Source organism: Thalassophryne amazonica, chromosome 12 (genome assembly GCF_902500255.1).
Source record: "Thalassophryne amazonica chromosome 12, fThaAma1.1, whole genome shotgun sequence".
NCBI classification, from domain to species: domain Eukaryota; kingdom Metazoa; phylum Chordata; class Actinopteri; order Batrachoidiformes; family Batrachoididae; genus Thalassophryne; species Thalassophryne amazonica.
In genome coordinates, this window is record NC_047114.1 from 103,067,898 (window position 1) to 103,084,511 (window position 16,614).

Below are 16,614 nucleotides of genomic sequence, written 5' to 3' on the forward strand. Positions count from 1 at the left end.
GCAGATAACCCATAAGTTGGAGAGGAAATGGCGTCTCACTAATTTAGAAGATCTTCACTTAGCCTGGAAAAAGAGTCTGTTGCTCTATAAAAAAAGCCCTCCGTAAAGCTAGGACATCTTTCTACTCATCACTAATTGAAGAAAATAAGAACAACCCCAGGTTTCTTTTCAGCACTGTAGCCAGGCTGACAAAGAGTCAGAGCTCTATTGAGCCGAGTATTCCTTTAACTTTAACTAGTAATGACTTCATGACTTTCTTTGCTAATAAAATTTTAACTATTAGAGAAAAAATTACTCATAACCATCCCAAAGATGTATCGTTATCTTTGGCTGCTTTCAGTGATGCCGGTATTTGGTTAGACTCTTTCTCTCCGATTGTTCTGTCTGAGTTATTTTTATTAGTTACTTCATCCAAACCATCAACATGTTTATTAGACCCCATTCCTACCAGACTGCTCAAGGAAGCCCTACCGTTATTTAATGCTTCGATCTTAAATATGATCAATCTATTTTTATTAGTTGGCTATGTACCACAGGCTTTTAAGGTGGCAGTAATTAAACCATTACTTAAAAAGCCATCACTTGACCCAGCTATCTTAGCTAATTATAGGCCAATCTCCAATCTTCCTTTTCTCTCAAAAATTCTTGAAGGGTAGTTGTAAAACAACTAACTGATCATCTGGCAGAGGAATGGTCTATTTGAAGAGTTTCGTTAGGTTTTAGAATTCATCATAGTACAGAAACAGCATTAGTGAAGGTTACAAATGATCTTCGTTATGGCCTCAGACAGTGGACTCATCTCTGTGCTTGTTCTGTTAGACCTCAGTGCTTAGCTTTGATACTGCTTGACCATCAAATTTTATTACAGAGATTAGAGCATGCCATAGGTATTAAAGGCACTGCGCTGCGGTGGTTTGAATCATATTTATCTAATAGATTACAATTTGTTCATGTAAATGGGGAATCTTCTTCACAGACTAAGGTTAATTATGGAGTTCCACAAGGTTCTGTGCTAGGACCAATTTTATTCACTTTATACATGTTTCCCTTAGGCAGTATTATTAGACGGCAATGCGTAAATTTTCATTGTTACGCAGATGATACCCAGCTTTATCTATCCATGAAGCCAGAGGACACACACCAATTAGCTAAACTGCAGGATTGTCTTACAGACATAAAGACATGGATGACCTCTAATTTCCTGCTTTTAAACTCAGATAAAACTGAAGTTATTGTACTTGGCCCCACAAATCTTCGAAACATGGTGTCTAACCAGATCCTTACTCTGGATGGCATTACCCTGACCTCTAGTAATACTGTGAGAAATCTTGGAGTCATTTTTGATCAGGATATGTCATTCAAAGCGCATATTAAACAAATATGTAGGACTGCTTTTTTGCATTTGCGCAATATCTCTAAAATTAGAAAGGTCTTGTCTCAGAGTGATGCTGAAAAACTAATTCATGCATTTATTTCCTCTAGGCTGGACTATTGTAATTCATTATTCGCAGGTTGTCCTAAAAGTTCCCTGAAAAGCCTTCAGTTAATTCAAAATGCTGCAGCTAGAGTACTGACAGGGACTAGAAGGAGAGAGCATATCTCACCCATATTGGCCTCTCTTCATTGGCTTCCTGTTAATTCTAGAATAGAATTTAAAATTCTTCTTCTTACTTATAAGGTTTTGAATAATCAGGTCCCATCTTATCTTAGGGACCTCATAGTACCATATCACCCCAATAGAGCGCTTCGCTCTCAGACTGCAGGCTTACTTGTAGTTCCTAGGGTTTGTAAGAGTAGAATGGGAGGCAGAGCCTTCAGCTTTCAGGCTCCTCTCCTGTGGAACCAGCTCCCAATTCAGATCAGGGAGACAGACACCCTCTCTACTTTTAAGATTAGGCTTAAAACTTTCCTTTTTGCTAAAGCTTATAGTTAGGGCTGGATCAGGTGACCCTGAACCATCCCTTAGTTATGCTGCTATAGACGTAGACTGCTGGGGGGTTCCCATGATGCACTGAGTGTTTCTTTCTCTTTTTGCTCTGTATGCACCACTCTGCATTTAATCATTAGTGATCGATCTCTGCTCCCCTCCACAGCATGTCTTTTTCCTGGTTCTCTCCCTCAGCCCCAACCAGTCCCAGCAGAAGACTGCCCCTCCCTGAGCCTGGTTCTGCTGGAGGTTTCTTCCTGTTAAAAGGGAGTTTTTCCTTCCCACTGTTGCCAAGTGCTTGCTCACAGGGGGTCGTTTTGACCGTTGGGGTTTTTCCGTAATTATTGTATGGCCTTGCCTTACAATATAAAGTGCCTTGGGGCAACTGTTTGTTGTGATTTGGTGCTATATAAATAAAATTGATTGATTGGATATTTACCTTTCTATTTTTTATATGTGAAATATGACTGGCAAAGATCTAATGGTCGTGCTTGTATCCTGGAATCGCAAAGACCTAAATGGCAACCTGAAATGAAACAAAATTCTATCTCATGTCAACAGTCTTGGAGCGGATATTATCTTTTTGCAAGAAACCCAACTAAAAAATCAAGATCATATTCACTTGCATAAGAACTGGATTAGTTATTGTCAGGATTTGGTATGTTGTTTGGTATATGTTCTGTTTTATTGTACTTTTGTTTTATTTTGTGAGCTGTCTGTTCTTTGGCTCTTTCTTTGTCCTTGGGTTTTATCTGTCTCTCTCTTGGTGGTGGGCGTTCCCTTCTGTCTGACCACACCCCGTTTCTGGTCGCTTCCCCTCACACCTGTTCTTGATTTGCAGCTCGTCACCTGGGTGTATTTCAATCAATCAATCAATCAATTTTTTTTTTATATAGCGCCAAATCATTAGTCTTCTAAATGTAGATATAAACGTTTTAGCAAAAATAATGGCTAAAATAATCTCGTCTCTGCTGTTTGCGGACGATGTGGTTCTGTTGGCTTCGTCAAATCAGGACCTTCAGCGTGCACTGGGGCAGTTTGCAGCCGAGTGTGAAGCGTCCGGGATGAAAATCAGCACCTCCAAATCTGAGGCCATGGTTCTCGACCGGAAAAAGGTGCTTTGCCCTCTTCAGGTCGGTGTAGTGTCCTTGTCTCAAGTGGAGGAGTTTAAGTATCTCGGGGTCTTGTTCACGAGTGAAGGACGGATGGAGCGTGAGATCGATAGACGGATCGGTGCAGCGTCTGCAGTGATGCGGTCGCTATATCGGACCATTGTGGTGAAGAGAGAGCTGAGTAGGGGGGCAAAGCTCTCGATTTACCGATCGATCTACGTTCCGATCCTCACCTATGGTCATGAGATTTGGCTCATGACCGAAAGAACGAGATTGCGAGTACAAGCAGCCGAGATGAGTTATCTCCGCAGGGTGGCTGGGCGCTCCCTTAGAGATAGGGTGAGGAGCTCGGCCACTCGGGAGGAGCTCGGAGTCGAGCCGCTGATCCTCCACATCAAAAGGAGCCAGTTGAGGTGGCTCGGGCATTTTTTCCGGATGCCCCTGGACGCCTCATTGGAGAGGTGTTCCGGGCACGTCCCATTGGGAGGAGGCCCCGGGGAAGACCCAGGACACGCTGGAGGGACTACATCTCTCGACTGCTTGGGAACGCCTTGGGGTTCCCCCGGAGTAGTTGGGGGAGGTGTGTGTGGATTGGGAGGTCTGGGCAGCTTTGCTTCAGCTGCTGCCCCTGCGACCCGACTCCGGATAAAGCAGAAGAAAATGGATGGATGGATAATGGCTAGAAGATTGGAAAAAGTAATGTCAACAATCATACACGAGGATCAAAATGGTTATCTCATAACTTAAGACATCTTTTATCAATGTAATTTATGCACGTGACTCTGGACCACACTCAGAGGTAATTATTTCCCTGGACGTGGAAAAGGCCTTTGACAGAGTGGAGTGGAGTTACCTCTTCTCCACCCTGTCAAAGTTTGGTTTTGGCAGTGAATTGATCTCTTAGCTCAAGTTACTCTATGCTACACCGGCTGCCTCCGTACAAACGAACAGATGTAGGTCAGAATTCTTTCCCCTGTCTAGATCAACTCAACAGGGCTTCCCGTTGTCACCCATTTTGTTTACAGTAGCAATAGAACCATTTGCAATCTCGCTTCATAGTTTGCTTGAATATACAGGAATAAAAAGAGCTCAAGGTGAACACAAAGTCTCACTTTATGCCGATGATCTGTTATTAAACATAGAAACCAAATGATCCGCTCAGCCACAGTGCTCCGATACAGAAAAAGTTTTATGAAACAAAATGTAGCGTTTCGGGCGAGCTGCCCTTCGTCAGACAGCATACTTGGTGAGAAGCACCTGTCTAAATACTGACATGATTAGTGAATGAAAACTGAAAACTAATCAAGCCACAATTTAAAAACATCTGTTCATGTTTTCCACAATACACATACTCACAAAAAATGAGAGCCAGCAGATAAATAAACGCCACTGCCAACTATAATATCTTGCCAAATATTGGAGCTCACACAAACATGACCGGACTCTGAGCTGGGTACTTTCACACTGGTTTATTCTACTTCCGGCACAATACATATTGTAGGTAAGAGGGCGCCACCTGGTGGTGTGGTGTGACACGAGATGAAGTACCAATATTTCACAACTCCTCCCCTCTTATTCAGTCCCCCGGATTCCCAAATATGTATTTTAAGAAGTATTATCCTAACTTAAGGGTGAGGGTAGACTGCCTCAGCACCTTGAGTGTGTCGGGGGATTATTGTGCTCCCTTCTTGAGACAACACTCTGTAACTAAACATTTCAGAGATCATACTCAGTTGTTTAAAGGGTCAGTCTGTCGGGTGGTTTGCAAATCCGTCTTGGATATTGGTTCAGTGTTGGCTGGGGTGTTGTGGGGTCGGTATGTGTGTCTGACTGACCTGAAGGTGGTGAGCTTGTTACCGTCACAGGGATTACTGTCTCTGACACATCATCGGTGTCCGTCATGGCCGTTGGGATGACTGCAGTGGGTGTCGGTTGTTTCTCTGCGCTTGTTTTTCTGGCTGGACGATGCTGGGGTGACAGGCCACCATCTGGTCTGCATGTCGATTCCACTGCTGATTTGATGCAACTTCGACCTGGTACGACCTTGGCCCTGCTTGCGATGTAACCGTACCAGTCATCCACTTGTTCTCCCCCTTCCGATAGTCCCGGACAAGCACCAGGTCTCCCACTTTAAAAGTTCTCGCTTTAGCGTGTGCGCCACGGTGTCGCTGTTGGTCCTCTTGTGCTCGATCCACCACTGCTGACACGCTCGGTTTCAGCAGGTCTAGGCGGGTGCGCAGTCTGCGACGGAGAAACAGTGTAGCAGGTGACTCTTTTGTAGTGGCGTGGGGGGTATTTCTGTAGTATAGCAGGAAAGCATCGAGTCGCCGCTGGACCGAAGCTGTACCCCTCGACAACTTCAGAGAATGTTTAAATGTCTGCACAAAACGCTCTGCCAGGCCGTTCATTGCCAAATGGAAAGGAGCGGAGCGTTTGTGCGTAATGCCATTGGATGTTAAAAAGTGGGCAAACTCCTCAGAAGAGAATTGAGGCCCATTATCACTCACTAGGACCTCTGGTACTCCGTAATGACTGAAGAGGCCTCTTAACAGTTCAATTATTTTTGCAGATGAGGTTGAATCCGTCAATATGACTTCGGGCCACTTGGAATGAGCGTTCACAATGATGAAGAACATGTGCCCCTCCAAGGGGCCGGCGAAGTCGATATGAATTCGCTGCCACGGACCTGTTGGCCAGGGCCATGGGTGCAGCGGTGTGAGGGCAGGGCTCTTTTGACATCGTTGGCACTGGGTGCACGTCTTGCACCTCTCCTCCACCTGCACATCCAGACCCGGCCAGCACATGTAGCTCCTCGCCAGAGATTTCATCCTGACCACGCCCGGGTATCCGGCGTGGAGTTTGTCTAAGACATGCTGATGTAGTTTGGCTGGGACTACAACTCGATTTCCCCACATTAAGCAGCCTTGAAGTACGGAGAGTTCATCTTTCCATATGATCTACGGGACCAGACTCCTGTCTGCGTCCTTGGCTGGTGGAAAACAACCGGTTGACGCCATCTCGATCACCTGTGAGAGTGTGGCGTCTGCTTTGGTTTCTCTTTTCACCTCACTGCAGTGGATTGGAAGGCTTTCAATGTATTTTATCAGACATGTGTCAACTGTCCCTTGTTTTTCTTTGTGTTGCACTGGCAGAGGCAGACGCGAGAGACCGTCTGTGTTGCCATGGTCAGCGGCGCATCTGTACCTTATTGTATAATCGTGCGCTGCCAATATGAGTGCCCAGCGCTGTAGTCTTACGGCAGCCATGGACGGTGTTGCTTTGCTAGGGCTCAAGATTGTTGTCAAGGGCCGGTGATCAGTAAGTAGGGTAAAATGACGGCCATAGAGGTATGAATGAAAACGTCTGACCCCAAATATTATTCCTAATGCCTCTCGCTCAATTTGAGCATAATTCTGCTCTGCCTTGCTAAGCGTCCGCGAAGCAAAGGCTATGGGTCGTTCTTCCCCATTTGGCAGTCGATGTGAGATGACTGCCCCCACCCCATAGGGCGAGGCATCGCAGGCAAGTATAACTGGCAGTCTGGGATTTTGCTGGATAACTGTTCCTTTGCTTTTTTGGAAAGCTTCCTCACGTCTCCCGGACCATTCCCACTTCACCCCCTTATCAATCAATCAATCAATCAATTTTTTTTATATAGCGCCAAATCACAACAAACAGTTGCCCCAAGGCGCTTTATATTGTAAGGCAAGGCCATACAATAATTATGTAAAACCCCAACGGTCAAAACGACCCCCTGTGAGCAAGCACTTGGCTACAGTGGGAAGGAAAAACTCCCTTTTAACAGGAAGAAACCTCCAGCAGAACCAGGCTCAGGGAGGGGCAGTCTTCTGCTGGGACTGGTTGGGGCTGAGGGAGAGAACCAGGAAAAAGACATGCTGTGGAGGGGAGCAGAGATCGATCACTAATGATTAAATGCAGAGTGGTGCATACAGAGCAAAAAGAGAAAGAAACAGTGCATCATGGGAACCCCCCAGCAGTCTACGTCTATAGCAGCATAACTAAGGGATGGTTCAGGGTCACCTGATCCAGCCCTAACTATAAGCTTTAGCAAAAAGGAAAGTTTAAGCCTAATCTTAAAAGTAGAGAGGGTGTCTGTCTCCCTGATCTGAATTGGGAGCTGGTTCCACAGGAGAGGAGCCTGAAAGCTGAAGGCTCTGCCTCCCATTCTACTCTACAAACCCTAGGAACTACAAGTAAGCCTGCAGTCTGAGAGCGAAGCACTCTATTGGGGTGATATGTACTACGAGGTCCCTAAGATAAATGGGACCTGATTATTCAAACCTTATAAGTAAGAAGAAGAATTTTAAATTCTATTGCTAGAATTAACAGGAAGCCAATGAAGAGAGGCCAATATAGGTGAGATATGCTCTCTCCTTCTAGTCCCCGTCAGTACTCTAGCTGCAGCATTTTGAATTAACTGAAGGCTTTTTAGGGAACTTTTAGGACAACCTGATAATAATGAATTACAATAGTCCAGCCTAGAGGAACATAAATGCATGAATTAGTTTTTCAGCATCACTCTGAGACAAGACTTTCTGATTTTAGAGATATTGCGTAAATGCAAAAAAGCAGTCCTACATATTTGTTTAATATGCGCTTTGAATGACATATCCTGATCAAAATGACTCCCAAGATTTCTCACAGTATTACTAGCGGTCAGGGTAATGCCATCCAGAGTAAGGATCTGGTTAGACACCATGTTTCTAAGATTTGTGGGGCCAAGTACAATAACTTCAGTTTTATCTGAGTTTAAAAGCAGGAAATTAGAGGTCATCCATGTCTTTATGTCTGTAAGACAATCCTGCAGTTTAGCTAATTGGTGTGTGTCCTCTGGCTTCATGGATAGATAAAGCTGGGTATCACTGGTGGTTGGCTCTCACTGCGGTATTGTATCACTTCCTGTTCCGGAGCACAGCGGTGTTTTTCTGTATCTGTTAGCTGTTTAATCTGCGCAGTTAGATTGATCTAGTTATCTAGATTACGATTTGTTTCCCAGTGTAATCTTTACGTGCCTTAACTAAAGCACTCCTTCTGCTGAATCACCTCTAAATTATTTACACATTATTCACTTTGCGTGTTTTTTAGGAATCCGCTAGCTTAGCGTAGCTACTAGCTCTTAGCCGATTTAAGCATGGCGGCTTCTCCTGTCTCTCCCGCACTTTTCTGCTCTGGGTGTGAAATGTTTAGTTATTCCTCGGCCTCCTTTAGCAGTAATGGTACTTGTAATAAGTGTAGCTTATTCGTAGCTTTGGAGGCCAGGCTGGGCGAATTGGAGACTCAGCTCCGCACCGTGGAAAATTCTACAGCTAGCCAGGCCCTGTAGTCGGTGCGGACCAAGGTAGCTTAGCCGCCGTTAGTTCCCCCCTCGCAGATCCCGAGCAGCCGGGAAAGCAGGCTGACTGGGTGACTGTGAGGAGGGAAGCGTAGCCCTAACAGAAGCCTCGTGTACACCGCCAACCCGTTCACATCTCTAACCGTTTTTTCCCCACTCGACGACACACTCGCCGAGGATCAAACTCTGGTTATTAGCGACTCTGTTTTGAGAAATGTGAAGTTAGCGACACCAGCAACCATAGTCAATTGTCTTCCGGGGGCCAGAGCAGGCGACATTGAAGGAAATTTGAAACTGCTGGTAAGGCTAGCGTAATTTGGTAAGATTGTAATTCACGTCGGCTAGTAATGACACCCGGTTACGCCAATCGGAGGTCACTAAAATTAACATTAAATCGGTGTGTAACTTTGCAAAACAATGTCGGACTCTGTAGTTTCTCTGGGCCCCTCCCCAATCGGACGGGAAGTGACAGTTTAGCCGCATGTTCTCCTTGAATTGTGGCTGTCTGAGTGGTGTCCAAAAAATGAGGTGGGCTTCATAGATAATTGGCAAAGCTTTGGGGAAAACCTGGTCTTGTTAGGAGAGACGGCATCCATCCACTTTGGAGGAGCAGCTCTCATTTCTAGAAATCTGGCTAATTTTCTTAAATCCTCCAAACCAGTGACTATAAGGGTTGGGACAGGACAGCAGAGTTGTAGTCTTACACACCTCTCTGCAGCTTCTCTCCCAGCACATCCCTCATTACCCCCTCCCCGTAGAGGACGGTTGCCTGCTCCCAGACTACCAAATAACCAGCAAAATCTATTTAAGCATAAAATTCAAAAGAAAAATATATAGCACCTTCACGCACCACAGACTAAAACAGTTAAATGTGGTCTATTAAACATTAGGTCCTCTCTCTTCTAAGTCCTGTTGGTAAATGAATATATAATTGATCAACATATGATTTATTCTGCCTAACAGAAACCTGGTTACAGCAGGATGAATATGTTAGTTTAAATGAGTCAACACCCCCGAGTCACACTAACTGTCAGAATGCTCGTAGCACGGGCCGAGGGGGAGGATTAGCAGCAATCTTCCATTCCAGCTTATTAATTAATCAAAAACCCAGACAGAGCTTTAATTCATTTGAAAGCTTGTCTCTTAGTCTTGTCCATCCAAATTGGAAGTCCCAAAAACCAGTTTTATTTGTTATTATCTATCGTCCACCTGGTCGTTACTGTGAGTTTCTCTGTGAATTTTCAGACCTTTTGTCTGACTTAGTGCTTAGCTCAGATAAGATAATTATAGTGGGCGATTTTAACATCCACACAGATGCTGAGAATGACAGCCTCAACACTGCATTTAATCTATTATTAGACTCTATTGGCTTTGCTCAAAAAGTAAATGAGTCCACCCACCACTTTAATCATATCTTAGATCTTGTTCTGACTTATGGTATGGAAATAGAAGACTTAACAGTATTCCCTGAAAACTCCCTTCTGTCTGATCATTTTTTAATAACATTTACATTTACTCTGATGGACTACCCAGCAGTAGGGAATAAGTTTCATTACACTAGAAGTCTTTCAGAAAGCGCTGTAACTAGGTTTAAGGATATGATTCCTTCTTTATGTTCTCTAATGCCATATAACAACACAGTGCAGAGTAGCTACCTAAACTCTGTAAGGGAGATAGAGTATCTCGTCAATAGTTTTACATCCTCATTGAAGACAGCTTTGGATGCTGTAGCTCCTCTGAAAAAGAGAGCTTTAAATCAGAAGTGTCTGACTCCATGGTATAACTCTCAAACTCGTAGCTTAAAGCAGATAACCCGTAAGTTGGAGAGGAAATGGCGTCTCACTAATTTAGAAGATCTTCACTTAGCCTGGAAAAAGAGTCTGTTGCTCTATAAAAAAGCCCTCCGTAAAGCTAGGACATCTTTCTACTCATCACTAATTGAAGAAAATAAGAACAACCCCAGGTTTCTTTTCAGCACTGTAGCCAGGCTGACAAAGAGTCAGAGCTCTATTGAGCTGAGTATTCCATTAACTTTAACTAGTAATGAGTTCATGACTTTCTTTGCTAACAAAATTTTAACTATTAGAGAAAAAATTACTCATAACCATCCCAAAGACGTATCGTTATCTTTGGCTGCTTTCAGTGATGCCGGTATTTGGTTAGACTCTTTCTCTCCGATTGTTCTGTCTGAGTTATTTTCATTAGTTACTTCATCCAAACCATCAACATGTTTATTAGACCCCATTCCTACCAGGCTGCTCAAGGAAGCCCTACCATTATTTAATGCTTCGATCTTAAATATGATCAATCTATCTTTGTTAGTTGGCTATGTACCACAGGCTTTTAAGGTGGCAGTAATTAAACCATTACTTAAAAAGCCATCACTTGACCCAGTTATCTTAGCTAATTATAGGCCAATCTCCAACCTTCCTTTTCTCTCAAAAATTCTTGAAAGGGTAGTTGTAAAACAGCTAACTGATCATCTGCAGAGGAATGGTCTATTTGAAGAGTTTCAGTCAGGTTTTAGAATTCATCATAGTACAGAAACAGCATTAGTGAAGGTTACAAATGATCTTCTTATGGCCTCGGACAGTGGACTCATCTCTGTGCTTGTTCTGTTAGACCTCAGTGCTGCTTTTGATACTGTTGACCATAAAATTTTATTACAGAGATTAGAGCATGCCATAGGTATTAAAGGCACTGCGCTGCGGTGGTTTGAATCATATTTGTCTAATAGATTACAATTTGTTCATGTAAATGGGGAATCTTCTTACAGACTAAAGTTAATTATGGAGTTCCACAAGGTTCTGTGCTAGGACCAATTTTATTCACTTTATATATGCTTCCCTTAGGCAGTATTATTAGACGGTATTGCTTAAATTTTCATTGTTACGCAGATGATACCCAGCTTTATCTATCCATGAAGCCAGACAACACACACCAATTAGCTAAACTGCAGGATTGTCTTACAGACATAAAGACATGGATGACCTCTAATTTCCTGCTTTTAAACTCAGATAAAACTGAAGTTATTGTACTTGGCCCCACAAATCTTAGAAACATGGTGTCTAACCAGATCCTTACTGTGGATGGCATTACCCTGACCTCTAGTAATACTGTGAGAAATCTTGGAGTCATTTTTGATCAGGATATGTCATTCAAAGCGCATATTAAACAAATATGTAGGACTGCTTTTTTGCATTTACGCAATATCTCTAAAATCAGAAAGGTCTTGTCTCAGAGTGATGCTGAAAAACTAATTCATGCATTTATTTCCTCTAGGCTGGACTATTGTAATTCATTATTATCAGGTTGTCCTAAAAGTTCCCTAAAAAGCCTTCAGTTAATTCAAAATGCTGCAGCTAGAGTACTGACGGGGACTAGAAGGAGAGAGCATATCTCACCCATATTGGCCTCTCTTCATTGGCTTCCTGCTAATTCTAGAATAGAATTTAAAATTCTTCTTCTTACTTATAAGGTTTTGAATAATCAGGTCCCATCTTATCTTAGGGACCTCGTAGTACCATATCACCCCAATAGAGCGCTTCGCTCTCAGACTGCAGGCTTACTTGTAGTTCCTAGGGTTTGTAAGAGTAGAATGGGAGGCAGAGCCTTCAGCTTTCAGGCTCCTCTCCTGTGGAACCAGCTCCCAATTCAGATCAGGGAGACAGACACCCTCTCTACTTTTAAGATTAGGCTTAAAACTTTCCTTTTTGCTAAAGCTTATAGTTAGGGCTGGATCAGGTGACCCTGAACCATCCCTTAGTTATGCTGCTATAGACGTAGACTGCTGGGGGGTTCCCATGATGCACTGTTTCTTTCTCTTTTTGCTCTGTATGCACCACTCTGCATTTAATCATTAGTGATCGATCTCTGCTCCCCTCCACAGCATGTCTTTTTCCTGGTTCTCTCCCTCAGCCCCAACCAGTCCCAGCAGAAGACTGCCCCTCCCTGAGCCTGGTTCTGCTGGAGGTTTCTTCCTGTTAAAAGGGAGTTTTTCCTTCCCACTGTAGCCAAGTGCTTGCTCACAGGGGGTCGTTTTGACCGTTGGGGTTTTACATAATTATTGTATGGCCTTGCCTTACAATATAAAGCGCCTTGGGGCAACTGTTTGTTGTGATTTGGCGCTATATAAAAAAAATTGATTGATTGATTGATTGATCTGCGTAACAATGAAAATTTAAGCAATACCGTCTAATAATACTGCCTAAGGGAAGCATATATAAAGTGAATAAAATTGGTCCTAGCACAGAACCTTGTGGAACTCCATAATTAACTTTAGTCTGTGAAGAAGATTCCCCATTTACATGAACAAATTGTAATCTATTAGACAAATATGATTCAAACCACCGCAGCGCAGTGCCTTTAATACCTATGGCATGCTCTAATCTCTGTAATAAAATTTTATGGTCAACAGTATCAAAAGCAGCACTGAGGTCTAACAGAACAAGCACAGAGATGAGTCCACTGTCCGAGGCCATAAGAAGATCATTTGTAACCTTCACTAATGCTGTTTCTGTACTATGATGAATTCTAAAACCTGACTGAAACTCTTCAAATAGACCATTCCTCTGCAGATGATCAGTTAGCTGTTTTACAACTACCCTTTCAAGAATTTTTGAGAGAAAAGGAAGGTTGGAGATTGGCCTATAATTAGCTAAGATAGCTGGGTCAAGTGATGGCTTTTAAGTAATGGTTAATTACTGCCACCTTAAAAGCCTGTGGTACATAGCCAACTAACAAAGATAGATTGATCATATTTAAGATCGAAGCATTAAATAATGGTAGGGCTTCCTTGAGCAGCCTGGTAGGAATGGGGTCTAATAAACATGTTGATGGTTTGATTTAATGTTAATTTTAGTGACCTCCGATTGGCGTAACCGGGTGTCATTACTGCCGACGTGAATTACAATCTTACCAAATTTACGCTTAGCCTTAGCCAGCAGTTTCAAATTTCCTTCAATGTCGCCTGCTCTGGCCCCCGGAAGACAATTGACTATGGTTGCTGGTGTCGCTAACTTCACATTTCTCAAAACAGAGTCGCCAATAACCAGAGTTTGATCCTCGGCGGGTGTGTCGTCGAGTGGGGAAAAACGGTTAGAGATGTGAACGGGTTGGCGGTGTACACGGGGCTTCTGTTTAGAACTATGCTTCCTCCTCACAGTCACCCAGTCAGCCTGCTTTCCCGGCTGCTCGGGATCTGCCAGGGGGGAACTAACGGCGGCTAAGCTACCTTGGTCCGCACCGACTACAGGGGCCTGGCTAACTGTAGAATTTTCCACGGTGCGGAGCCGAGTCTCCAATTCGCCCAGCCTGGCCTCCAAAGCTACGAATAAGCTACACTTATTACAAGTACCGTTACTGCTAAAGGAGGCCGAGGAATAACTAAACATTTCACACCCAGAGCAGAAAAGTGCGGGAGAGACAGGAGAAGCCGCCATGCTAAATCGGCTAAGAGCTAGTAGCTACGCTAAGCTAGCGGATTCCTAAAAACACGCAAAGTGAATAATGTGTAAATAATTTAGAGGTGATTCAGCAGAAGGAGTGCTTTAGTTAAGGCACGTAAAGATTACACTGGGAAACAAATCGTAATCTAGATAACTAGATCAATCTAACTGCGCAGAGTAAACAGCTAACAGATACAGAAAAACACCGCTGTGCTCCGGAACAGGAAGTGATACTATACCGCAGTGAGAGCCAACCACCAGTAGAGGCCTAAACAGGCGCCTTTCAGCTGAACGCCAGAGAAAGGCAGCCGCCTTATGTAGCAACGGATTCAATGGGTGTAAAAGGGTCGACATGTTCGGGACGAAGCGTGCGTAATAGTTGATGAGCCCAAGGAAAGAGCGCAACTGGGTCGTATCGGTCGGCACAGGGGCCTCCACAATGGCTTTGATCTTATCGTCAGACTTGTGGAGCCCTACAGAATCAATCATGTGCTCCAAGTACTCTAGCGAGTTCCTGAAGAACTCACATTTCTCCTTTTGGACTCGGAGCCCAAATTTTTCAAGACGATTCAAAACAGCTTCGAGATTTCTCAGATGGTGCACATCATCTTGGCCTGTGATGAAAATGTCATCAAGAAAGCAATGTACATTTGGTAGCCCTCGGAGCACTTGGTCCATAATTCTCTGAATATGGAAGGCGCGAAGTAATTACAAATGGTAAATGATTGCAGCAGAACATGCCCTTATTGGTGGTGATCGTAAGATATTTCCTAGAATCTGACTTAACCGGTACCTGAAGGTAGGCCTGTGAAAGGTCCAGTTTGCTGAAACGATGTCCCCAGACAAGGACGCAAACAAATCCTCAATACGAGGTATTGGGTAGTGTTCAGCGCACAGGGCTGGATTTACAGTCACCTTAAAATCTCCACATATCCTCACACTACTGTTCTTCTTCATGACAGGCACTATGGGGGTTGCCCAGTCGCTGAACTGAACCGGAGAGATAACTCCTTGCTGGAGGAGGTGCTCTATTTGAGCTTCCACTTTAGGTCTCAGCGCATACGGTACCACCCGAGCTTGGCAGAACTTTGGCTGCTGGTCTGGCTTCAGCGTCAGTGAAGCTTCGAATCCTTTCAGTGTCCCCAATTCCTTGCTAAACACTTCAGTGTGGCAATTTAGGACACTCTCAAGAGTTTCACCACTTGCCGTACGTCCCGTTCGCACTGTCTTGATTTCACGCCAGTCTATGTTGATGTTCCTTAGCCATTCACGGCCAAACAGTGGTGGTGCCTCTCCTTTTACACATATAAAGGCAACCTAGCCCTCTGCTTGTTCAACTTAACCCACACCTTCAGCATTCCCTCGGGCTGCAGTAACTCCCTTGTGTATGTTTTCAGAACGACGTCTGTCTTGCGTAAACGTAAGTGTGCAAATTTGTCTTTGTATAGCTCACTGGAGATCAAGGATACAGCGGCCCCAGTATCCAGCTCCATATCCACTGACTGCCCTTCAATTTTTGGCTTAATCGTTATTATTGATGATTCTGCATGCCCCGTTTTAACTGCCTTCACTTGTCCTTGTATTTTTTTTGTTTGATTTTACTGTCTTGTTTTAACTTTGCCTGCTTTGTTTCACTCCTTTTGCTTCTACACACGCGGGCTATGTGGCCCTTTTTATTGCAATTGTGGCATTGCTGCTCCTTAAAATAGCAGTCACGTTCATGATGATTAATCTTGCCACATCGAAAACATTTGTCGCCACCCAGTGGCGAAGACGCGGACACAGCATGCACTTTCAATGAGCTTTTCAAATGTAGTGATTCTCTCGCTACCGTTTCCATTGCCAATGCCATTTCGACTGCTTTCTTAAAATCAACTTTTTTCTCCGTCAGGAGTTTCCTTTGAATAGTCTCATTATTGAGCCCACAAACGAGTCTATCGCGCAGGGCATCTTGCAAATGTGCGCCAAAATCACAATGCTCAGATAACTTTTTCAAAATGGCCACATATTGTGCTATGGTCTCTCCCTCTTCCTGATTGCGTTTATGAAATCAGAATCTCGCCGCAATTATTATGGGCTTGGGGGAGAAATGACCATCCAGGGTGTCCACTAAATCTTTGTAAGTTTTACTGCTAGGTTTATCTGGAGCTAGTAAGCTCCGCAGTAAGCAATATGTAGTTGCCCCAATGACACTTAAGAATACTGCCGCCTTCTTTGTAGCGGGGACATCATTGGCTTCAATAAAATGTTCAAACCTCTCGAAATAAGTCGACCATTGGTCCGATGATTCGTTGTAGGCATCAATGTGTCCCAAAAGCGTTGCCATTCTTACTGGCGGTGGCGGTGCCTGTGCTTGTGCTTCTCGAGGTGGTTCGTTTTGAACTGCTTGTTCCTCGAGCCGGTTGTCCTGGGATTCTTCTTCCTCCCCTGCTAATGCTGAGCCTCCTCCATCAGAAAATGACATGAGTGGGTCACCTTACTCGTCACCAATTTATAATATCTTGCCTTATATTGGAGCTCACACAAACATGACCGGACTCTGAGCTGGGTACTTTCACACTGGTTTATTCTACTTCCGGCACAATACATATTGTAGGTAAGAGGGCGCCACCTGGTGGTGTGGTGTGACACGAGATGAAGTACCAATATATTACACCAACAAAGACACTAATATAAGTACAGACCAAATATATAAATAAAGTGCATATATCATGGTTTGGGCCCAATCAGGGCATTGAGCCCACCTTTTCTCTTTTTGTTTTCCTTCTGCTCCAG

The 16,614-nt window shown here is 43.9% G+C and overlaps 1 protein-coding gene across 1 annotated transcript; it reads right to left on the minus strand.

Annotated features, from left to right (window-relative positions):
* Nucleotides 1-4,937: 4,937 nt before the first annotated feature.
* On the minus strand, nt 4,938-16,303 carry LOC117521357 (uncharacterized protein K02A2.6-like). The gene is given in 5 exon segments (XM_034182647.1): nt 4,938-5,996; nt 14,266-14,530; nt 14,532-14,676; nt 14,679-14,992; nt 16,095-16,303. Coding segments are annotated over 5 exon segments (1,992 nt in total).
* Nucleotides 16,304-16,614: the final 311 nt, after the last annotated feature.